The 27,563-nt window shown below is 57.2% G+C and overlaps 1 protein-coding gene across 1 annotated transcript in view; it reads right to left on the reverse strand.

Moving 5' to 3' along the window:
- Positions 1–2,981: 2,981 nt before the first annotated feature.
- LOC144734813 (uncharacterized) overlaps positions 2,982–27,563 on the reverse strand; it is a 29,183-nt gene continuing 4,601 nt past the window's right edge. The window contains exons 2-4 of the mRNA XM_078617194.1: positions 12,550–12,659; positions 11,810–11,851; positions 2,982–3,198 (exon numbers count right to left, since the gene is read on the reverse strand). Coding sequence (XP_078473320.1) covers positions 2,982–3,198; positions 11,810–11,851; positions 12,550–12,659 — 369 coding nt within the window. The remainder of the gene's footprint in view (positions 3,199–11,809; positions 11,852–12,549; positions 12,660–27,563) is intronic.

A 27,563-nucleotide genomic window follows, 5' to 3' on the forward strand; every position in this document is an offset into this window, starting at 1 on the left:
AGACCTGAAGCTTGGTGCGGAGCGAGAGCTGCTCATTCAGAGGAGGAGTTGGAGATGCTGCTGCTGAGACTGGAGCGTGCCACTAAGAGGTGGGGCCTTACCATCAGCCCCACCAAAACTAAGCATCTGCCTGGGTATTTTGTACCATTGGACACTCCACCCCCACAACTCCAAATCGGTGATGGGGCAGTAGTGGAGAGAGTGGAGAGTTTCCCATACCTGGGCAGTGTGCTTATGACCGGCTCCAGTTGCATAACGCTGTGTGGAAGCTACCTGGTCTGTCGCTGCGCACACACACACGTGCACACGCGCGCGCACACGCCCAGCATCCCGGCCGTTACCTTGAGCTCGTGCCTGCTGCGCGTGGGGAAGAGGTGGGACACCATCGACATGTCGGTCCCCACCATGCTGATGGCCAGGAAGTACAGCTCAGTCTCTGCGGCGACGTGGGAGGGGTGGTGGGGGGGGGCGGCAGCGCGGGGGGGGGGGGGGTCAGCTCGCCGCACTACGAACCCGGCGGGCCGAGTTCGATTCCCGCTCACGGCCACCAACACCGGGGGCGATTTATCCGAACCGGTCCTGGTCAGCTCAGCCTCAATAATCAGTCCCCGCTTGCGGTGTGTAGTAAACATCGCCGCCGGGGAGGCGGCCGGCCGTGGTGCGGGCCACCCACCCCATCGTTGTGCCGTGCCGGCCTTCGTAGGTGCTGCTCGCAAACAGCACTTGCCCCAACAGTCTGTTAGAGGCTACACGGGGGATCTTCGTCTTTGGGGGCTCGGGGGGGGGGGTGGTCACGGCGTGGACACCGCTCGTCTCTGACCGCGGCCGGTGCGGCGGTGGTGACGGTGGTAGCGGTGGTGGTGGTGGTGGTGGTGGCGGTGGTAGCGGTGGTGGTGGCGGTGGTAGCGGTGGTAGCGGTGGTGGTAGCGGTGGTGGTGGTGGTGGTAGCGGTGGTAGCGGTGGTGGTGGTGGTGGTAGCGGTGGTGGGGGGTAGCGGTGGTGGTGGTGGAGGTGGAAGTAGTGGTGGCGGCGGTGGTGGTGGTGGTAGTGGTGGTAGCGGTGGTGGCGGTGGTGGTGGTGGCAGCGGTGGTGGTAGCGGTGGTGGCGGTGCTTGCAGAGGGGGGCGGGGGGTTTGACGGCGTGTACCCTTGTCGCCCCATCTCCGCGTGGCGACGTGCTTGGAGAAGTTGCTGTAGCGGGCGGAGGAGCCGTCCTCGCGCAGCGCCTCCACGGCGAGCGCCGCCGCCACCCTGGCGTCGTCCTCGCCGGCATGCTGCACACGCACCGTGAGGCTGGCGGCGGGAACAAATGACAGCAATCGCGACGGCAACGACGACAGCGGCGGCGACAACAATGACAATGACGACAATGACAACGATGACGACCATAACAATGACAATGACGACAATAACAACGATGACCACCAAAACAATGACAACAATGACAATGACGACAATGACAACGACGACAATGACAACGATGACAACCAAAACTAAGACGACAATGACAATGACGACAATGACAATGACGACAATGACAACGACGACGACCATAACAACGACAATGACGACAATAACAACGATGACCACCAAAACAATGACAACAATGACAATGACGACAATGACAACGACGACAATGACAATGATGACAACCAAAACAATGACGACAATGACAATGACGACAATGACAACGACGACAATGACAACGATGACGACCAAAACAATGATGACAATGACAATGACGACAATGACAACGATGATGACCATAACAATGACAACAATGACAATGACGACAATGACAACGATGACGACCATAACAATGACGACAATGACAACAATGACGACAATGACAACAATGACGACTACAAAAAAAACAATAACCGCCACTCATGCCATTTTTCCCACTGGCAGTACAACCGTGCTGTGCCAGGCCTGTGCCGGCACCGTGCCGGCCCCGGCATGGGCTTCACGAGGCACCAGGCCAGAGCCGGATCAAGAGACTTCTCAAGGTGGACGGCGGAGGTGGGGGGGAGGGGGGGGAGGTTGGCTGAGAAATATGAAGCTTTTCGAATAGGGTGCTACACAAATAATAATAACAACAACACTCATTCTATTGATCATCTATGATCAATATCAAGACAATTTTACTTTCCAGGTTTCAGGGGGAGGTGGGGGGGGGGTGATAGTAGACGTGGTGGTGGTAGTGTTGCTACTGGTGGTGGTGGTGGTGCTACTGGTGGTGGTGTTGGTGTTGGTGCTACTGGTGGTGTCAAGATCGGCCTCAGTGGAGGAGGCTCGTGAAGGACGCTACTGGGCAGTTGGAGGCAGTCGCCCTCCAACAACAACGGAGGGCGGAGGAGCGACGCTCACAACAACGAGCGGAGCGCCGGGTGGCTAAAGCACAGCAAGTTGGCACAGTAGGGGGCACAGGTGGTGCATCAGCCAGTCATCTCGGTCATCTCGGTCAGTCGACCCGTGGCACCTGGGCCTGCCCCGTGACCTCCTGCCAGCGGGCGTTCGACACTTCACGTGGCCTCAGGGTGCACATGGCCTGGCACAAGCGTCGTGGTGACGTCACCGCCACTTAGTGGCGAATGGCGGTTGTTGTTGTTGTTAATGGTGGAGGTAGCGATGATACTGGTGGTGGTGGTGGTGGAGGGGGTGGTGCTACTGGTGGTGTTGTTGATGGTGCTACTGGTGGTGTTGTTGATGGTGCTACTGGTGGTGTTGTTGATGGTGCTACTGGTGGTGTTGTTGATGGTGCTACTGGTGGTGTTGTTGCTGGTGTTGATGGTGCTACTGGTGGTGTTGTTGATGGTGCTACTGGTGGTGCTGTTGATGGTGCTACTGGTGGTGTTGTTGATGGTGCTACTGGTGGTGTTGTTGATGGTGCTACTGGTGGTGTTGTTGATGGTGCTACTGGTGGTGGAGGTGCTACTGGTGGTGGTGGTGGTGCTACTGGTGGTGGTGGCGGCGGTGGAGTCAACGCGGGAGCGATAGAGAAGCCGCACACCTCTCATCGTCGAGGATGAGCGTGCCGTCCTCACCCACACGCACCCTGGGCACCATCAGACCGTCGTCGCCATCGTCACCATCATCGTCGTCAACGTCGTCGGCCTTGGCCACCACCTCCGGCTTCGTCGGACATTCTGGCCGCGGCGGCACCGCCACCGCTTTGTCCGCGAGGTGGTTTGTCCGCCTGCACCACAGAGGCACAGAGACACAGACAACAACAACCACAACCGCCATTCACCACCAAGTCGTGGTGATGTCAACACGGCATCACCTCGACACTTTCAAGGGCTCGCTGCTGGTAGGAAGTCACCGGACAGACCCAGGTGCCATGGGTCGACTGCCTGAGATGACTGCCATGTGGGACAAAGATCCCCCATGTAGCCTTAACAGACTGATGGGGCGAGTGCTGTTAGCGAGCACCGATGAAGGGTGACATGGCACACGAGGGGGGTGGGTATCCATCACCCAATGGTGATGTTTTTGCACACCGCACCAGGTATTCATTTGAGGCCAAGTCGACCTAGGAGATGCCCAGGACCAATTCAGATAATCGTCACTGGTTTTGACCTTGAGCGAGAATCGAACCCGGGGTGCCGGGTTCATAGCGCAGCGCGCGAACCACTACACTACCGTTCACCACTGACAGATAGCGAGACAAAGACAAAGATCTCCCGTATAGCCCGAACAGACTGATAGGGCAAGTGCTGTTAGCGAGCACCTATGAAGGCCGGCACGGCACACGAGGGGGTGAGTGTCCAGAACCACGCCCGGCCGCCTTTGTCTCCCCAGTCACGATGTTTACACGCCGTGTTAGGTACACGCACACGTACACACACACGCGGAATCTGTCCAGCCGAGCGGCATCATTGGGACATCAATTACTCTTGGCCCGGGAGCATGCCACGTTTAAGGTGGGAGTAGGGGGGGCGGTCATGATATGGTCAATGTTAAAGATACTCTAAACGAATGTCAATCGCTATACACAATGACGATATGATCCGATGTTGTCTTTGCGTGCATGCTGCTCCGGCTCACACCCACGTGTGCACAAGGGAAAGGCCGCGACAGTCATAACTTTATTGTGCGATGAAGAATACTCTTTGTTTCTTTCGGTAAAGTCACGTAGGTGAAACAAAAACCGAAATCAAATTAAATAACGACGTTTCGGAAGCAACACAAGCCTCCGTCATCAGGTAGGATAGCCACAGCAATAAATAATGGTGGTGTTGTTGGTGGTGGAGGTGATTTAATTTAGTTATTTTAATTTAAATTTTATTTAAATTTTTATTATTTTTATTTTCACCTACGTGACTTTACCGAAAGAACCAAAGAGTATGGATCCTTGCAGTCACGAAAACTTCAAATCTAGAATGTGCGATAAGAATGTAGTTGCACGCGTAGTAGTAGCAGTAATAGTGGGGCTTTCGCGACCGATATTATCTAAGAGAGGTTTTCTTTGGGTTCGATCACGTAAACCCATCACCACCCGACAATTCTGCCCGTCGCCTGATGATGCTGGTTGTTGTTATAATTTCCAGCGAAACGTCACGCTACTCGAATTTAAATGTAATGGGTTTACTCTCCAACACACCGGTGTGCTGTACTAGTGTAATAAACGACTGGACCACGATGTCTGGCTCAGTGTCCTTTATTCGGTTCGTGCTGTACACCCACACGGCTGTCTTTACTCTGTAGCTTCTCCACGGTGCTGACTCCAATGTCGGCCCGATCCACAACAGCAGCTCCGCTGCTGTTTCTCTCACACAGCCCCCCTTGGCTGTACTCGCTGCAACTCCTCTCCCTCCGCAGCTCTGACAGCCTCTTGCTGTCTCTCTCTCTCTCCGCAGCTCCTCCTGGCAGCCACACCGCTGCCTCTAACACGCAGCCCTCTCTCTCTCTCTCTCCGCAGCTCCTCCTGGCAGCCACACCGCTGCCTCTAACACGCAGCCCTTCTGGCTGTCTCCTCTGCAGCTGCACACCACTCCGCAGCTTCCTCTTATCTTCGGGGTTGGCTCCCGATGGCCGTCGGCGCCCCCCCTCTCCACACTCGCCCGCGTGGCCTCACTCTTTTCCGCTCACACCCCGACTGCCTTCCCCTTCCGGTTTACCCGCTTAAGGCCCCGAACCTTCCACCCACGTCACATGACTCCACCCCCCGTGACGTCACATCCGGAAGGTCGCTTACGCCCGCATTACACCACCCTCCCCCGTAGAAAAATCCCAGCCGACCTCGGCTGACCAATAGCAATCGTAATGCGGCGAACCGAGCTTCCCCCCCTAAAGGACACTAAGCATACAATGTAACAGCAAGAACAACAACAACGCAATTAACATCAACGAACGTACAAAAGCATGCAATAAATACAACTGTAAGAAAAAAAAAATAACAAGACAGCAACAATCAACGAAACGTAAGCGATTTGGAACGTGTGCGGGTCGCCGGCCCGTCCCGGACGGTCGGCGGCCCACTCGCAGAACGGGAACGCGATGAAAGTCGAGGAATGACAGGGGGTAATCCCCCTGTCGCAGCTGGAAGTCCACCGACGTCCCGTGTCCCTAAAGAGTTAGTCTTGGGCTTGTCCTGTGACCGTGCCCGCAGCTGGGTCGGACGGGCTGCAGGGCTCGAAGGTCCCGCAGACCTGGCAGGTGTCCTCCGAGCAGGGCCCTTCGTCCCCCGCAATGTCACGGCCGGCCTGTCTGGAACAGGTACGACAGGCGCTCTAGCAAGATCAATGGACGCAGGCAGGGGAGAGTCAGCAGCAACAGACCCCGGCAAGGCAACATTGGGGGATGACGCATCATGTAAGGGAGCAACATATGGTTTCAAGCGCGACGTATGCACAACCCAGCGACGAGACCCAATCTGGACGCGTGCTGACTGTGGGTTGGGAACCGCAATGAGGCGTACGGGACCATGCCAGGGTTTGTGCAATTTCGGCGAGGTCCCCGGACGTACCTGTGGACAATGAAGCCAGGCTAGGTCCCCAACCTTCCAAGGGCACTCCCCCTCAGACCGTCGCGCATATCGCTCGTTCCGGGCCTGGGCTTTGGCCGTAGCCACGCGGGCATTCTCCCGCGCCTCCGTGACTCGGCGAACCGTGTCCTGGATGTATTCAGGAAGTGGTTTACGAGGTCCCTTCACCCCAGTTCCCAATTGCACATCCACCGGCGGCACGTTTTCCCGACCATACATAAGGTAAAACGGCGAATATCCTGTAGCCGCATGAGGCGTCATCCTGTACGCCGAAAGCACCCCGGGGATGTGCAGATCCCAATCTGATTGTTGTTCACTCACGGTATGGCAAAGCATGGCAGACAATGTCCTGTTCAGCCGTTCAACCATACCATCCGTCTGCGGATGGTATGGGGATGTCCGTACTTTCTTAGTCCCAAGGCCCGCGCACACTTCCGCCAATAATTTAGAAGAGAAATTCCTGCCTTGGTCCGTGAGGAGTCTCTCAGGCGCCCCCTTATCCATAATATACCCAAACAAAAAGGCGTCGGTAATGGCCGCGGCCGACTGATCGGGCAACGGCCAGGCCATCGGCCAACGGGAGAGGTACTAAACCCCTACCAGCAAATATTTATTACCCCTCGCCGATGGTGGAAAAGGTCCCAATATGTCCAGTGCCACCAATTCATTGACTCGAGACACCTGAATCGACTGGAGAGGCGGCACGTAAGGATGTTTCGGCGGCTTACATCGTGCACACGCAGGGCACGCGCGCACGTGCCCTACGACATCTGTCGCCATGCCGTGCCAAAAATAATGACGTTGCAACGTCAACAAGGTCTTCTGCACCCCTAAATGTAAGAGAGTGTCACAATGGAGGGTTCTAATCAACTCGAATCGCAAGGACGTTGGTACCACCAGGCGCCAACGTTCCTGGAACCCCTCCCGCCACATAAGCAGACCATCTCGGAGAGCGGTTTGCGGCCCCATAGCCGTACTCGGACTCCCATTGTCCCTAGCAGACCGCTTCCGCAAGGACACCAATGACTCATCCATCATCTGTTCCCGGATCCAGACAGACCGCGGCAGATTCAAAACCCCGTCAGCCGGTCCCGGTTCCATCGGAGTGTCCGACTTCTCGACGGCCAACGTAAGCGGCTGAGGGGGGTTTGGAATCGGCGAACACCTATGCGTCCCCGACTCACATTTACAAGGGGCGCGCCGCGGTAATCTGGAAAGTGCGTCAGCGTTCGCATGGCGCACTCCCTTCCGATGTTGAATTTGGAAGGAAAATTCCTGTAGCGTGTCCAACCAACGTGCCAACTGTCCGGATGGCTGGTCAATTTTAAGGGCATATTGCAAGGCCGCATGATCCGTACGCACAATAAAAGAACGACCGTAGAGGTATGGTCGAAATTGCCGTAGGAAAAAAACAACCGCCAATAGTTCTCTGCGAGTGACACAGTAGCGGGTTTCCGCAGGAGACAAGACTCGGCTACCATACGCCACGACACGCTCTACACCCCCTTTAGACTGTGATAACACCGCCCCAATACCTGTGTCACTCGCGTCCGTATCAAGAATGAATGGGTGATCGAAATCGGGATAATCCAATGTTGGGGCCGTGGCCAATAGATCACGCAGACTCCGAAAGGCCGCCTCCTCCGGCTGTCCCCAAACAAACTTCCGTCCTTTACCCGTAAGGAGATGCAAGGGCCTCGCAATCGTCGCAAAACCCGGCACAAATCTTCGGTAATACGAGGCAAATCCCAAAAACCGCCGAACATCCCCCACGGTGGCCGGAGTCGGCCAATCCCGGACGCACGCCGTCTTTTCCGGATCCGTGGACACTCCCTCAGCACTCACAATGTGCCCCAAATAGCGGACGGACCGTTGCAGTAGGTGACATTTCTTTGGTTTGAATTTCAATTTGGCAGAACGCATCCTCGTGAACACTGTCTCCAGCCGCGTCAAATGTTCATCAAATGTGCGGCTGAAGACAATAATATCGTCCAAATATATAAGACACGTCTCCCACTGCAACCCCGTCAAAACGAGCTCCATCAATCTTTGAAATGTAGCAGGGGCCGCATTCAATCCCATCGGGAGACAGTTGAATTGAAATAACCCCTGCGGCGTACGGAATGCGGTTTTCTCCCGTGAGGACTCGTCAAGGGGAAGCTGCCAAAATCCCGAAGAGAGGTCCAGTGTGGAAAAGAACTTAGCCCCCGACAATGCATCGAGGGAGTCATCCATACGCGGCAGGGGGTACGCATCTGCCACCGATATCTTATTCAATTTGCGGAAATCAACACAAAATCGCAATTTGCCATCCTTCTTCTTAACCAAGACGACTGGAGCGCCCCATGGGCTGTTAGATGGCGATATAATGTCCGCAGCCAACATGTCTTCCACTGCCCCCCGTACGTGTTCTCGCTCCGCAGGACTCATCCGATGCGAATTTAATCGAATAGGGGCAGCATCGCCCGTCTCAATGTGATGGTAAAGCAACGAAGTGCGGCCCAAATCCAAATCATCGGAGCTGAACACATCGGAATATGTCAACAACAATTTACGCAGCGCACCACGTTGCTCCATGGACAGGGAAGAATTTTCGTCACATAAATGAGCAACCCAACGATCATCCGAACTCCTTGGCTCGGAAACCCCAGCAACAACTCCCCGGCTATGTGGACAATCATGGTTCGCAAACGCCGTAGTGGCATGTGCCACAACCGTACCGGCCGGGACACGGACGTTTTCTCCCCCCGCATTAAGCACCTGTAAAAACGGTAATTGATCCGGCCGGACGATGGTCTGTGCCCCCACTAACGCCAACCCGGATGTTATCGTGGCGGACGGTGACAACAAGACCCCTACTGCTCCTAGCCGATCAGGCAGGGGCTTCCGATACCGCAAGGGTATAAGCATCTGTGTACCAGGTGGGATGTCCACAGATGCGACGGACAGCGCCTGCACTTGTACGGCCGAAGCAGGTCGCCCCCAGGGCGACGGCAGAAACGAGATTTGACGGCCCCCCGGCAGTTCAATACAATTCTCATTGATTTTGATCAAAATGGGCATCTTAGCCAAAAAATCGGTGCCTAACAAACAAGGAACCGCCAAAGATCTCGATATCAACACAACACCCGAGGCCGACACATCCCCAATAGATATCTTAGCATCCACCTGACCCACGATACCCATGCTACCCCCGTTCGCAGCGACGCACGACCCATAAACCGGACGCACAGCCCCCGGCGGAATGCCCAACAGATGGAAAATGACATCCGATATAATAGTCGCAGACGCCCCCGAGTCGACCAAAATGCGCACGTCCACACCTTGTATGGACCCCGGTACAGTGGACGAACCCGTAGTGGCCGCGACAACTCTCCGTGCCAATTTGCGCCACTGCGTAACTGAATGACAAGGCCCCGTCGATGGCCTTTCTTTAACAACAACAATAGGATCGCGCAACACAGGTGGTGGGTGAGGTGGAAAGCCTTGCCGAGTGTCTGGTGCGTGCCGACATGCCTGTTTCGGAGGATCTTTAGCCGACTTGACCGGTGCCGAGGCCTCCTGCTGCGGCGGAGCCGGGAAGCGGGCCCAGCAGTCTCTGGCGTAGTGGCCCCTACGCCCGCAGCGGAAACATTCGGCCTCGTTGCGCCGAAGCGCAGGCCTCGCCTCCTGACGGCCCCGTTCTGGTAGCGCCGCGCGCGGTCTCGGCCCGCCGCGTCCCGTCCATGGAGCGGAGGCGGCCGTCAGTTGTTGAGGGCCCCGGTCATCCGGAACATAGACAGCCTGCGCAGGGTTCCACCCCAGCGCATCCTCTTCTTTGACGGGCCCCCCCGTCCACGCCGTCACTTGTTTCCAGCGACGGAGGTTGAATTGCGCATCGAGACACTTAGCAGCCGTCCGGGAAGTTAGCTTCTCATGCCCACACACAGGCATGGGGATCCCTAGATCCCGAGACAGCTCCAACATTTTCCCTAATATGAGAGGCTCGAGCAGGTCCTGTGGCGTCTCAGGATAAGCTGCCATGGCCAGCTCCAGCACCGCACCCCTGAACGCCACGGGCGACTCCTCTGGTGCTCGTTGTCGTTGAGCGAATCGCCGATGCGCATCATCTGGTGGCTCATAAGCATCGGCCATTTCTTGAAAAACACCACATAAAGTTGCCTTCTTATCGGTCGTTATGGAACGGAAGAATCGGACAGATTCGTCGTCCAGGAGAGTCGGCAACACCTCCAAAGCCTCCGCATCGGTCCATCTTGCCGTGCGTACCGCCGCCAAGAAGCGGCAGGCGAACGCGCTCCAGTCCCCACCGACGGAAAATTCTTTAACCGTTGTAAGGTGGCGACTCCGACTCCTCTTCCTGCCGTCTTCCAATGGTGGTGGTTGTGATGGCAAATTCAAAATGGCGTCGGCCCGCGGCGTGGCCAAGATGGCGGTTTGGCGCCACGGAGCGCGCAAAATGGCGGCCTCCTGCCGCGTGTGCAATGGCGGCGGCAGGACAGGCAACGTGGCGGCCCGCGGAGCACCAACTGCATCATCCATCGTCCCTGGCGCGACGAGATGGCATAGATGCGCCAGGACGTCCTTAAGTGCCTCCAGTTGTACCGCCATCGCTTGCCATCGTTGATCCGCGTCTGATGATGTCGACGGACCCGCCACCGCGCCAACATCCTCCACTCCTGTTCCCGTGGTCGCCTCAGCTGGGCTCTCCTCCACCACCCCAACAGGATCCGTGGTTGGAGGGAGTTCGTCGTCGTCGGACGAAGAAGCCGATGCAGGCGCCGGAGTAACTTTCTTCCTCACTTGTTTCGACATGCCGTTGCACTTCCGACACCAGTGTAATAAACGACTGGACCACGATGTCTGGCTCAGTGTCCTTTATTCGGTTCGTGCTGTACACCCACACGGCTGTCTTTACTCTGTAGCTTCTCCACGGTGCTGACTCCAATGTCGGCCCGATCCACAACAGCAGCTCCGCTGCTGTTTCTCTCACACAGCCCCCCTTGGCTGTACTCGCTGCAACTCCTCTCCCTCCGCAGCTCTGACAGCCTCTTGCTGTCTCTCTCTCTCTCCGCAGCTCCTCCTGGCAGCCACACCGCTGCCTCTAACACGCAGCCCTCTCTCTCTCTCTCTCCGCAGCTCCTCCTGGCAGCCACACCGCTGCCTCTAACACGCAGCCCTTCTGGCTGTCTCCTCTGCAGCTGCACACCACTCCGCAGCTTCCTCTTATCTTCGGGGTTGGCTCCCGATGGCCGTCGGCGCCCCCCCTCTCCACACTCGCCCGCGTGGCCTCACTCTTTTCCGCTCACACCCCGACTGCCTTCCCCTTCCGGTTTACCCGCTTAAGGCCCCGAACCTTCCACCCACGTCACATGACTCCACCCCCCGTGACGTCACATCCGGAAGGTCGCTTACGCCCGCATTACACTAGTATACACTATACACTACACTATACACTACACTATACACTACTATACACTACACTATACACTACACTATACACTACACTATACACTACTATACACTCCACTAAAATTGTAAATGTTGTAGTGGGGGTTACTCTCCAGCACACAACCGGTGTGTGCTGAACTAGTAACTTAATTGGGCACGTTCTGTTTACGTGACAAACTCACTAATTGGCTGTGTCAGGTGGTGGCGGGTTCAACGACACATTTATATTTACACGATCTGACTCAGAAAACCTCTCTGATGTTTAAGAGTTTACCAAGAGTTGGCTGAGCCTCCAGTATTGGGAGGCATTGGCCCTCTCGATCCCCCCAAAATAGCAAGGCGTTTGAAGCGAAATCAATGGAAGCGACGTAACTCTTTGGCGACGACTTTCTCCTGTTCCTCCTTCAGAGCCGACCTGCGGTGCAAAGCGGAAACACGAGGCTGGTAACGTCCGTGCAACGTCATCATCATCACCATTGGAACCTCCTTTGCCAGTAGCAAAATGATAATTGGTTTTTTACCCTTTTATCTGGCAACAAAACTGACACCTTTTTTTTTTATTGTGCGCCTTTTGGCGTCATCTGGTCCAACACCATGTGAGACTAGGCTCTAAGAAAAGCTGTCTCGGGTGTGGACCAATCAATTTCAAGGACAGTGCATACATTATCAGAGTTGTGTTTTTTGTTTGCATTCCGACCGCAGGTATTGTGGTCAATGCAAACATGACTCCTTGTAAAAAAAGTGTCAGTTTTGTTGCCAGATAAAAGGGTAAAAAAACAATTGTCATCATCATCATCGTAAGTCCATCACCAGCGTATGCTCATCACCACCATAAGTACATCAACCATCGTACATCCATCACCATCGTCATCATCATAGTACGTCCATACACCATCATACATCCATCATCATCGTACATCCATCATCGTCATGATCATCGCCATCGTATGTCCATCATCATATTCAACACGGTATATACATCACTATCATACGGTTATCATCAATAGCCAAGGTCAAACCGCCTGAGTCTGTGTGCAATGGCAATCGAGCGATTTCGAATTTGGCAAAACAAAAAAACCAACATCAGGAACAAGTTCCTGTCCGTGTGCTCACAGCATTGGGTTGTTGCTGGGAATCCAGTACAGGAGCTGCCTCATGCTCATCTTGCTGTGGTCCACATCCTGATAGTCCTCCCCGGACATCATCAAGCTCCTGTGCATCTGCTGCAGTTCACACGGTGGTCAACACAACGAGTTTAGCGGCGCGTAACGAGTATAACTGAACATGCGGGGTGTTTGTCATCACGCAAGCGCGCACACACCAACACGCGCACACACACCAACACGCGCGCACACACACCAACACGCGCACACACACACCAACACGCGCACACACACCAACACGCGCCCGCACACACCAACACGCGCGCGCACACACCAACACGCGCACGCACACACCAACACGCACACACACACACCAACACGCGCGCGCACACACCAACACGCGCACACACACCAACACGCGCACACACACCAACACGCGCCCGCACACACCAACACGCGCACACACACCAACACGCGCGCACACACCAACACGCGCACACACACCAACACGCGCGCGCACACACCAACACGCGCACACACCAACACGCGCACACACACACCAACACGCGCTCACACACACCAACACGCGCGCGCACACACCAACACGCGCGCACACACAAACACGCGCGCGCACACACCAACACGCGCACACACACACCAACACGCGCGCACACACCAACACGCGCACACACACACCAACACGTGCACACACACACCAACACGCGCACACACACACCAACACGCGCGCGCACACACCAACACGCGCGCGCACACACCAACACGCGCGTGCACACACCAACACGCGCGCGCACACACCAACACGCGCGCACACACACCAACACGCACACACACACCAACACGCGCGCACACACACCAACACGCGCGCACACACACCAACACGCGCGCACACACACCAACACGCGCGCACACACACCAACACGCGCGCACACACACCAACACGCGCGCACACACACCAACACGCGCACACACACCAACACGCGCACACACACACCAACACGCGCACACACACCAACACGCGCACACACACACCAACACGCGCACACACACACCAACACGCGCACACACACACCAACACGCGCACACACACACCAACACGCGCACACACACACCAACACGCGCACACACACCAACACGCACACACACACACCAACACGCGCACACACACCAACACGCGCACACACACCAAAACGCGCACACACACACCAACACGCAAACACACACCAACACGCGCACACACACACCAACACGCGCACACACACACCAACACGCACACACACACACCAACATGCGCACACACACACCAACAGGCACACACACACACCAACACGCGCACACACACACCAACACGCGCACACACACACCAACACGCGCACACACACACCAACACGCGCACACACACACCAACACGCACGCGCACACACCAACACGCGCACACACACACCAACACGCGCGCACACACCAACACGCGCGCACACACACCAACACGCGCACACACACACCAACACGCGCACACACACACCAACACGCGCACACACACCAACACGCGCACACACACCAACACCCGCACAGACACCAACACGCTCTCACACACACCAACACGCGCACACACACCAACACGCGCACACACACCAACACGCGCACACACACCAACACGCACACACACACCAACACGCGCACACACACCAACACGCGCACAAACACCAACACGCGCACACACACCAACACGCGCGCACACACACCAACACGCGCGCACACACACCAACACGCGCGCACACACACCAACACGCGCGCACACACACCAACACGCGCGCACACACACCAACACGCGCGCACACACACCAACACGCGCGCACACACACCAACACGCGCGCACACACACCAACACGCGCACACACACCAACACGCGCACACACACCAACACGCGCGCACACACCAACACGCACGCACACACCAACACGCGCACACACACACCAACACGCGCGCACACACACCAACACGCGCTCACACACACCAACACGCGCACACACACCAACACGCGCGCACACACACCAACACGCGCTCACACACACCAACACGCGCACACACACCAACACGCGCACACACACACCAACACGCGCACACACACACCAACACGCGCACACACACCAACACGCGCACACACACCAACACGCGCACACACACACCAACACGCGCGCACACACACCAACACGCTCGCACACACACCAACACGCGCACACACACACCAACACGCGCACACACACCAACACGCGCACACACACACCAACACGCGCACACACACACCAACACGCGCACACACACACCAACACGCGCACACACACCAACACGCGCACACACACACCAACACGCGCACACACACACCAACACGCGCACACACACACCAACACGCGCACACACACCAACACGCGCACACACACACCAACACGCACACACACACACCAACACGCGCTCACACACCAACACGCGCACACACACCAACACGCACACACACACCAACACGCGCACACACACACCAACACGCGCTCACACACACCAACACGCGCACACACACCAACAGGCGCACACACACCAACACGCGCACACACACACCAACACGCGCGCACACACACCAACACGCACACACACACACCAACACGCGCTCACACACACCAACACGCGCACACACACACCAACACGCGCTCACACACACCAACACGCGCTCACACACACCAACACGCGCTCACACACACCAACACGCGCTCACACACACCAACACGCGCTCACACACACCAAAAGCGCTCACACACACCAACACGCGCACACACACACCAACACGCGCACACACACACCAACACGCGCACACACACACCAACACGCGCACACACACACCAACACGCGCACACACACCAACACGCGCACACACACACCAACACGCTCACACACACCAACACGCGCACACACACACCAACACGCGCACACACACACCAACACGCGCACACACACACCAACACGCGCACACACACACCAACACGCGCACACACACCAACACGCGCACACACACACCAACACGCACACACACACACCAACACGCTCACACACACCAACACGCGCACACACACACCAACACGCGGACACACACACCAACACGCGCACACACACCAACACGCGCACACACACACCAACACGCACACACACACACCAACACGCACACACACACACCAACACGCGCTCACACACACCAACACGCGCTCACACACACCAACACGCGCACACACACACCAACACGCGCTCACACACACCAACACGCGCTCACACACACCAACACGCACACACACACCAACACGCGCACACACACACCAACACGCGCACACACACACCAACACGCGCACACACACCAACACGCGCACACACACCAACACGCGCACACACACACACCAACACGCGCACACACACCAACACGCGCACACACACACACCAACACGCACACAACAACAACGGCCATTCGCCACTAAGTGGCGGTGACGTCACCACGACGCTTGGGCCAGGCCATGTGCACCTTGAGGCCACGTGAAGTGTCGAACGCCCGCTGGCAGGAGGTCACGGGGCAGACCCAGGTGCCACGGGTCGACTGACCGAGATGACCGAGATGACTGACTGATGCACCACCTGTGCCCCCTACTGTGCCAACTTGCTGTGCTTTAGCCACCCGGCGCTCTGCTCGTTGTTGTGAGCGTCGCTCCTCCGCCCTCCGTTGTTGTTGGAGGGCGACTGCCTCCAACTGCCCAGTAGCGTCCTTCACGAGCCTCCTCCACTGAGGCCGATCTTGACACCGCTGGTACCAGTCATCGGCAAGTCCACTCAGCTCCACGTCCTCCTGTACCACATCACTCCATCTCTTCTCTAGCCCGTGCCGCGCCCGTTTAGCCCCCTCGATCCGGCCGAACAAAAGCTGCTTAGGCATGCGGTGGCTGGGCATGCGGGCTACATGACCCAGCCAACGCAGCCTTGCCTGCCGGAGGAGCTCACTGATGGGACTTTGCCCAGATCTTTCAAGGATTTGTGAGCTCCTCACACAATCCAGCCTGGTTAAACCCAGGATGGATCGTAGGCAGGCCAGCCTAAATGTTTCCAACCGGCGAAGATGCTCCACTAGGGGGGTCCACGTTTCGCAAGCGTAGAGAAGGGAGGGAATGACCGTGGCCGAAAAGACCTGAAGCTTCGTGCGGAGCGACAGACCAGGTAGCTTCCACACAGCGTTACGCAACCGATGAAAAGATATTGCCGCTCGACTGATTCGGAGTGAGACCTCTGCTGATAAACTGGAGCCGGTCATAAGCACACTGCCCAGGTATGGGAAACTCTCCACTCTCTCCACAACTGCCCCATCACCAATTGGGAGTTGTGGGGGTGGAGTGTCCGATGGTACAAAATACCCAGGCAGGTGCTTAGTTTTGGTGGGGCTGATGGTAAGGCCCCACCTCTTAGTGGCACGCTCCAGTCTCAGCAGCAGCGTCTCCAACTCCTCTTCTGAATGAGCAGCTATTACCAAATCATCGGCATACATAACGTGGTTGACCAATAGGGACCCATCCCTTGATCGCACCCGGGCGTCGATCAGCCTCCCATTATATCTGTACCAAATGGAAATTCCCCCGGTACAGCTATTGAAGGCTTCACGAACTACGCAGTCGAAATAGATGTTAAATAATGTGGGAGCCAGAGGACATCCCTGTCGCACCCCAAGGTGTACAGGGAAAGGCTGCGACTCCCGGCCACGTAGTTTTACCCGGGCCCGCTCACCATCATGAAGGTCCTTAATAATCGTGAGCAGAGGGTCAGGGACTCCGAAAGCACGAAGAACAACCCAGAGCCCAGTCCTACTGATGGTATCATAGGCCTTGACCAGGTCAATAAAGCAGAGATGTAGGTCTTTTTGGAATTCCCTACACCTCTGCTGTAGCAGACGGACAGAAAATATGGCATCTGTGCAGGACCGCCCTTTCCTGAAACCGCATTGGGGCTCCGCAAGCCTCTCCTCAGCGTGCCTAGCAAGGCGATGTTGAATAATCCTTGCCAGGACCTTACCCGGCACACTGAGGAGTGAGATGCCCCTGTAGTTGTTACAGTCGGTACGGTCCCCCTTCTTAAAGAGGGGGACCACCAGGGCATCCTTCCAGTCCTGCGGAACCCGTCCAGTGGTCCAGACTGTTGTTATGATGTCATGTAGGGCAGTCTGTGCACAAACGCCACCCTCCCTCAGCATTTCGCTTGGGAGATCATCTCTGCCCGGTGCCTTCCCTGGTCTCAGACTCCGGATCGCCCTCAGTACTTCCTCAACAGCTGGCACCTCAGCCAGCCACTCACAGGGGGTGACCTCTTCCAATATTTGAGGCACCGCAGCCTCAGCAGGGTTATCCCCACTTTGTGCCATGATGTTTTCCTGGCTGAGAGATTTTCCCTCCCCCAGGACCTCACAGAAATGCTCAGCAAATCTGCAAACCTGTTCCTGGGGGTCAGAGATTGGATCACCGTTTTTTCCTCTAATGATGGTAATAGGTGTGGCGCTGCAGGTTACTTTTTTGATGGAGTTAAATAGTGATTTGTGATCGCGGGCCACTGAGGCAGACTCCATCTCCTCAGCAACCCGCGACCACCACCCATCCTTACAGCGCCTCACGGCTCTCCGAACCTCCGAGCGAAGGCTGCGGTAAACCTCCTCATTCTCTGACGTGGGATGCTGTAGGCGATGAGAGTGCGCCTGTCGCTTTTTCTCAATTAACCTGAACACCTCCTCCGTCAGCCAGGGTTTCTGGGGAGGTCTGGACCGCGTACCCAAAGCAGCCATTGCAGCTGCATGAGTCACAGTCTTAAACCTCGCCCATTTACCCTCGACATCAGGTGGAGTGGGGGACGATGCCAACCCCAGCTGCAAGCAATGATGAAATTCTCGCTTGCAACTTTCATCAGCTAGCTGAGACCAGGCCACTTTTGGTTGGAATGGGGTCCTGGGTGTACACCCACCACCGGAGTGGAAGAATGGCAGGCGCATCTTACAGATGACTAGTCGATGGTCAGAGGTCAGATCAGCTCCACGGTAGGTCCTGGTGTCAAGGACATGGGCTCGCATCCGCTGGTCCGTCACTATGTAGTCCAGCAGATGTTCTTGCTTGGACCCGGCATGTATCCATGATGTTGTGTGGATGCGCCGATGCCGGAAGAGCGTGTTGGTAATTACAAGCCCATGGGCTGCACAAAAATCTAGCAGCCTCCTACCGTTATTATTGAGCTGATCTGGCCCATGCCTTCCAATCACTCCAGACCAGGTGCCAGCATCATGACCAACTCGGGCATTGAAGTCACCCAACAAGATGACTCTGTCCCGAGTGGCCACTTTAGCCAGCACCTGTGACAGGAGGTGATAGAAAGCGTCTGACTCATCGGCTTTGCCTGCATCCCTCCACGGATGTTCGTCTTCGGTGGGGGCGTAAGTAACCACGACCACCACTCCTCGCCTCTGGTTGATGGGAAGGCGAGCCCAAAGTATCCTGGGGCTTACAGCTTCCCACACCTCACCGCCACGCTCCCACGCCCCCTTCATTCTTTTGTTCAGAAGAAGAGCCACACCCTGTTGTTTGGCAGTCTCCTGCCCCGAGTAGAGGACTGTCCACCCCTCATGGTTGCAGGAGCCAGAACCGGTCCACCGGACCTCCTGAATGCCACAGAGATCCAGGCGGTACCGGTCCAGCTCCCCACAGAGGAGTGGCAGCCTCTCCTCGGCATTGAGCGTTCGAACATTCGACGTGGCCATCCGCAATGGTTTTTCGTTGTTTCTGGAGGAGCCCCGAGGGTGAAAATTCAATCTCCTGGCTCCGCCAAATGGGGTTTGGCCAGGAGACGTCATGAAAGCCTGACCCCCCGGGGCCTCCGGCACAAGCTTGTTAATTACAGGTTTATGTTTAATTCGTAGTTTAGTGGTGGTTAATTGAAGGTGGAGGTGTTACCAGCCCCTCGCACCCGTCCAGAGCCCCCGTTTAGCCACTGTGGTGGTCACAGACGCCATGAGGGGAGAGGCCAATGGGCATTGGCCCTCCCCCCACAGCACTGCCCACGACAGTGTTGCCCGTCCGGCACCGCGAGGAGGTAGGAGGTTGTTTTGCCGCACACACACACACCAACACGAGCACACACACACCAACACGCGCTCACACACACCAACACGCGCTCACACACACCAACACGCGCTCACACACACCAACACGCACACACACACCAACACGCGCTCACACACACCAACACGCGCACACACACACCAATACGCACACACACACACACCAACACGCACACACACACACCAACACGCGCTCACACACACCAACACGCGCTCACACACACCAACACGCGCACACACACACCAACACGCGCACACACACACCAACACGCGCACACACACACCAACACGCGCGCACACACACCAACACGCGCACACACACACCAACACGCGCTCACACACACCAACACGCGCACACACACACCAACACGCGCTCAGACACACCAACACGCGCTCACACACACCAACACGCGCACACACACACCAACACGCGCACACACACACCAACACGCGCTCACACACACCAACACGCGCGCACACACACCAACACGCGCACACACACACCAACACGCGCACACACACACCAACACGCGCGCACACACACCAACACGCGCACACACACACCAACACGCGCACACACACACCAACACGCGCTCACACACACCAACACGCGCTCACACACACCAACACGCGCACACACACACCAACACGCGCACACACACACCAACACGCGCTCACACACACCAACACGCGCTCACACACACCAACACGCGCACACACACACCAACACGCGCTCGCACACACCAACACGCGCCCGCACACACCAACACGCGCACACACACACACCAACACGCGCACACACAAACCAACACGCGCACACACACCAACACGCGCGCACACACCAACACGCGCGCACACACACCAACACGCACACACACACCAACACGCACACACACACACCAACACGCGCTCACACACACCAACACGCACACACACACACACCAACACGCGCTCACACACACCAACACGCGCACACACACCAACAAGCACACACACACACCAACACGCGCTCACACACACCAACACGCGCTCACACACCAACACGCACACACACACACCAACATGCGCGCACACACCAACACGCGCACACACACCAACACGCACACACACACCAACACGCGCACACACACACCAACACGCGCACACACACACCAACACGCGCTCACACACACCAACACGCGCTCACACATCAACACGCACACACACACACCAACATGCGCGCACACACCAACACGCGCACACACACCAACACGCACACACACCAACACGCACACACACACACCAACACGCGCACACACACCAACACGCACACACACACACCAACACGCGCACACACACACCAACACGCGCTCACACACCAACACGCGCTCACACACCAACACGCACACACACACACACACCAACACGCGCACACACACACCAACACGCGCTCACACACACCAACACGCGCTCACACACACCAACACGCGCACACACACACCAACACGCGCACACACACACCAACACGCGCTCACACACACCAACACGCGCTCACACACACCAACACGCGCACACACACACCAACACGTGCTCACACACCAACACGCACACACACACCAACACGCACACACACACACCAACACGCGCTCACACACCAACACGCACACACACACACACACCAACACGCGCACACACACACCAATACGCGCTCACACACACCAACACGCGCACACACACACCAACACGCGCACACACACACCAACATGCGCGCACACACCAACACGCGCACACACACCAACACGCACACACACACACCAACACGCGCACACACACCAACACGCACACACACACACACCAACACGCGCACACACACACCAACACGCGCTCACACACCAACACGCGCTCACACACCAACACGCACACACACACACCAACACGCGCACACACACACCAATACGCGCTCACACACACCAACACGCGCACACACACACCAACACGCGCACACACACACCAACACGCGCTCACACACCAACAGGCGCTCACACACCAACACGCACACACACACACCAACACGCGCACACACACACCAACACGCGCTCACACACACCAACACGCGCTCACACACACCAACACGCGCACACACACACCAACACGCGCACACACACACCAACACGCGCACACACACACCAACACGCACACACACACACCAACACGCGCACACACACCAACACGCACACACACACCAACACGCGCACACACACACCAACACGCGCTCACACACCAACACGCACACACACACCAACACGCGCACACACACACCAACACGCGCTCACACACCAACACGCACACACACACACACACCAACACGCGCACACACACACCAACACGCGCTCACACACACCAACACGCGCACACACACACCAACACGCGCACACACACACCAACACGCGCTCACACACACCAACACGCGCTCACACACACCAACACGCGCACACACACACCAACACGCGCACACACACACCAACACGCGCTCACACACACCAACACGCGCACACACACACCAACACGCGCACACACACACCAACACGCGCACACACACACCAACACGCACACACACACCAACACGCACACACACACACCAACACGTGCTCACACACCAACACGCACACACACACCAACACGCACACACACACACCAACACGCGCTCACACACCAACACGCACACACACACACACACCAACACGCGCACACACACACCAATACGCGCTCACACACACCAACACGCGCACACACACACCAACACGCGCACACACACACCAACATGCGCGCACACACCAACACGCGCACACACACCAACACGCACACACACACACCAACACGCGCACACACACCAACACGCACACACACACACACCAACACGCGCACACACACACCAACACGCGCTCACACACCAACACGCGCTCACACACCAACACGCACACACACACACCAACACGCGCACACACACACCAACACGCGCTCACACACACCAACACGCGCACACACACACCAACACGCGCACACACACACCAACACGCGCACACACACACCAACACGCGCTCACACACCAACAGGCGCTCACACACCAACACGCACACACACACACCAACACGCGCACACACACACCAACACGCGCTCACACACACCAACACGCGCTCACACACACCAACACGCGCACACACACACCAACACGCGCTCACACACACCAACACGCGCTCACACACACCAACACGCGCACACACACACCAACACGCGCACACACACACCAACACGCGCACACACACACCAACACGCACACACACACACCAACACGCGCACACACACCAACACGCACACACACACCAACACGCGCACACACACACCAACACGTGCTCACACACCAACACGCACACACACACACACCAACACGCGCACACACACCAACACGCGCGCACACACCAACACGCGCGCACACACACCAACACGCGCACACACACCAACACGCGCGCACACACCAACACGCGCGCACACACACCAACACGCGCTCACACACACCAACACGTGCACACACACACCAACACGCGCACACACACACCAACACGCGCTCACACACACCAACACGCGCTCACACACACCAACACGCGCACACACACACCAACACGCGCACACACACACCAACACGCGCTCACACACACCAACACGCGCACACACACACCAACACGCGCTCACACACACCAACACGCACACACACACACCAACACGCACACACACACACACCAACACGCGCACACACACCAACACGCGCACACACACACCAACACGCTCACACACACACCAACACGCGCACACACACACCAACACGCGCACACACACACCAACACGCGCACACACACACCAACACGCGCACACACTCCAACACGCACACACACACCAACACGCGCACACACACACCAACACGCGCACACACACACCAACACGCGCACACACACACCAACACGCGCACACACACCAACACGCGCCCGCACACACCAACACGCGCACACACACACCAACACGCGCACACACACCAACACGCGCGCACACACCAACACGCGCGCACACACCAACACGCGCGCACACACACCAACACGCACACACACACCAACACGCACACACACACACCAACACGCGCTCACACACACCAACACGCACACACACACACCAACACGCGCTCACACACACCAACACGCGCACACACACCAACACGCACACACACACACCAACACGCGCTCACACACACCAACACGCGCTCACACACCAACACGCACACACACACACCAACATGCGCGCACACACCAACACGCGCACACACACCAACACGCACACACACACCAACACGCGCACACACACACCAACACGCGCACACACACACCAACACGCGCTCACACACACCAACACGCGCTCACACACCAACACGCACACACACACACCAACATGCGCGCACACACCAACACGCGCACACACACCAACACGCACACACACACACCAACACGCGCACACACACCAACACGCACACACACACACCAACACGCGCACACACACACCAACACGCGCTCACACACCAACACGCGCTCACACACCAACACGCACACACACACACCAACACGCGCACACACACACCAACACGCGCTCACACACACCAACACGCGCTCACACACACCAACACGCGCACACACACACCAACACGCGCACACACACACCAACACGCGCTCACACACACCAACACGCGCTCACACACACCAACACGCGCACACACACACCAACACGCGCACACACACACCAACACGCGCTCACACACACCAACACGCGCACACACACACCAACACGCGCACACACACACCAACACGCGCACACACACACCAACACGCACACACACACCAACACGCACACACACACACCAACACGTGCTCACACACCAACACGCACACACACACCAACACGCACACACACACACCAACACGCGCTCACACACCAACACGCACACACACACACCAACACGCGCACACACACACCAACACGCGCTCACACACACCAACACGCGCACACACACACCAACACGCGCACACACACACCAACACGCGCTCACACACACCAACACGCGCTCACACACACCAACACGCGCACACACACACCAACACGCGCACACACACACCAACACGCGCTCACACACACCAACACGCGCACACACACACCAACACGCGCACACACACACCAACACGCGCACACACACACCAACACGCGCTCACACACACCAACACGCGCACACACACTCCAACACGCGCACACACACACCAACACGCGCACACACACACCAACACGCGCACACACACACCAACACGCGCTCACACACACCAACACGCGCACACACACACCAACACGCACACACACACACCAACACGCACACACACACACACCAACACGCGCACACACACCAACACGCGCACACACACACCAACACGCTCACACACACCAACACGCGCACACACACACCAACACGCGCACACACACACCAACACGCACACACACACACCAACACGCACACACACACCAACACGCTCACACACACCAACACGCGCTCACACACACCAACACGCGCACACACACACCAACACGCACACACACACACACCAACACGCGCACACACACCAACACGCGCACACACACACCAACACGCTCACACACACCAACACGCGCACACACACACCAACACGCGCACACACACACCAACACGCGCACACACACACCAACACGCGCACACACACACCAACACGCGCACACACTCCAACACGCACACACACACCAACACGCGCACACACACACCAACACGCGCACACACACACCAACACGCGCACACACACACCAACACGCGCACACACACACCAACACGCGCACACACTCCAACACGCACACACACACCAACACGCGCTCACACACACCAACACGCGCACACACACACCAACACGCACACACACACACACCAACACGCGCACACACACACCAACACGCGCACACACTCCAACACGCACACACACACCAACACGCGCACACACACACCAACACGCACACACACACACCAACACGCGCACACACACACCAACACGCGCACACACACACCAACACGCGCACACACTCCAACACGCACACACACACCAACACGCGCTCACACACACCAACACGCGCACACACACACCAACACGCACACACACACACACCAACACGCGCACACACACACCAACACGCGCACACACTCCAACACGCACACACACACCAACACGCGCACACACACACCAACACGCGCACACACACACCAACACGCACACACACACCAACACGCACACACACACACCAACACGTGCTCACACACCAACACGCACACACACACCAACACGCACACACACACACCAACACGCGCTCACACCAACACGCGCTCACACACCAACACGCACACACACACACCAACACGCGCACACACACACCAACACGCGCTCACACACACCAACACGCGCACACACACACCAACACGCGCACACACACACCAACACGCGCTCACACACACCAACACGCGCTCACACACACCAACACGCGCACACACACACCAACACGCGCACACACACACCAACACGCGCTCACACACACCAACACGCGCACACACACACCAACACGCGCACACACACACCAACACGCGCACACACACACCAACACGCGCTCACACACACCAACACGCGCACACACACTCCAACACGCGCACACACACACCAACACGCGCACACACACACCAACACGCGCACACACACACCAACACGCGCTCACACACACCAACACGCGCACACACACACCAACACGCACACACACACACCAACACGCACACACACACACACCAACACGCGCACACACACCAACACGCGCACACACACACCAACACGCTCACACACACCAACACGCGCACACACACACCAACACGCGCACACACACACCAACACGCACACACACACACCAACACGCACACACACACCAACACGCTCACACACACCAACACGCGCTCACACACACCAACACGCGCACACACACACCAACACGCACACACACACACACCAACACGCGCACACACACCAACACGCGCACACACACACCAACACGCTCACACACACCAACACGCGCACACACACACCAACACGCGCACACACACACCAACACGCGCACACACACACCAACACGCGCACACACACACCAACACGCGCACACACTCCAACACGCACACACACACCAACACGCGCACACACACACCAACACGCGCACACACACACCAACACGCGCACACACACACCAACACGCGCACACACACACCAACACGCGCACACACTCCAACACGCACACACACACCAACACGCGCTCACACACACCAACACGCGCACACACACACCAACACGCACACACACACACACCAACACGCGCACACACACACCAACACGCGCACACACTCCAACACGCACACACACACCAACACGCGCACACACACACCAACACGCACACACACACACCAACACGCGCACACACACACCAACACGCGCACACACACACCAACACGCGCACACACTCCAACACGCACACACACACCAACACGCGCTCACACACACCAACACGCGCACACACACACCAACACGCACACACACACACACCAACACGCGCACACACACACCAACACGCGCACACACTCCAACACGCACACACACACCAACACGCGCACACACACACCAACACGCGCACACACACACCAACACGCGCACACACACACCAACACGCGC

The sequence above is a fragment of the Lampetra planeri genome, chromosome 53 (assembly GCF_965212315.1).
Source record: "Lampetra planeri chromosome 53, kcLamPlan1.2.h2, whole genome shotgun sequence".
In the NCBI taxonomy this organism is placed as follows: Eukaryota; Metazoa; Chordata; class Hyperoartia; order Petromyzontiformes; family Petromyzontidae; genus Lampetra; species Lampetra planeri.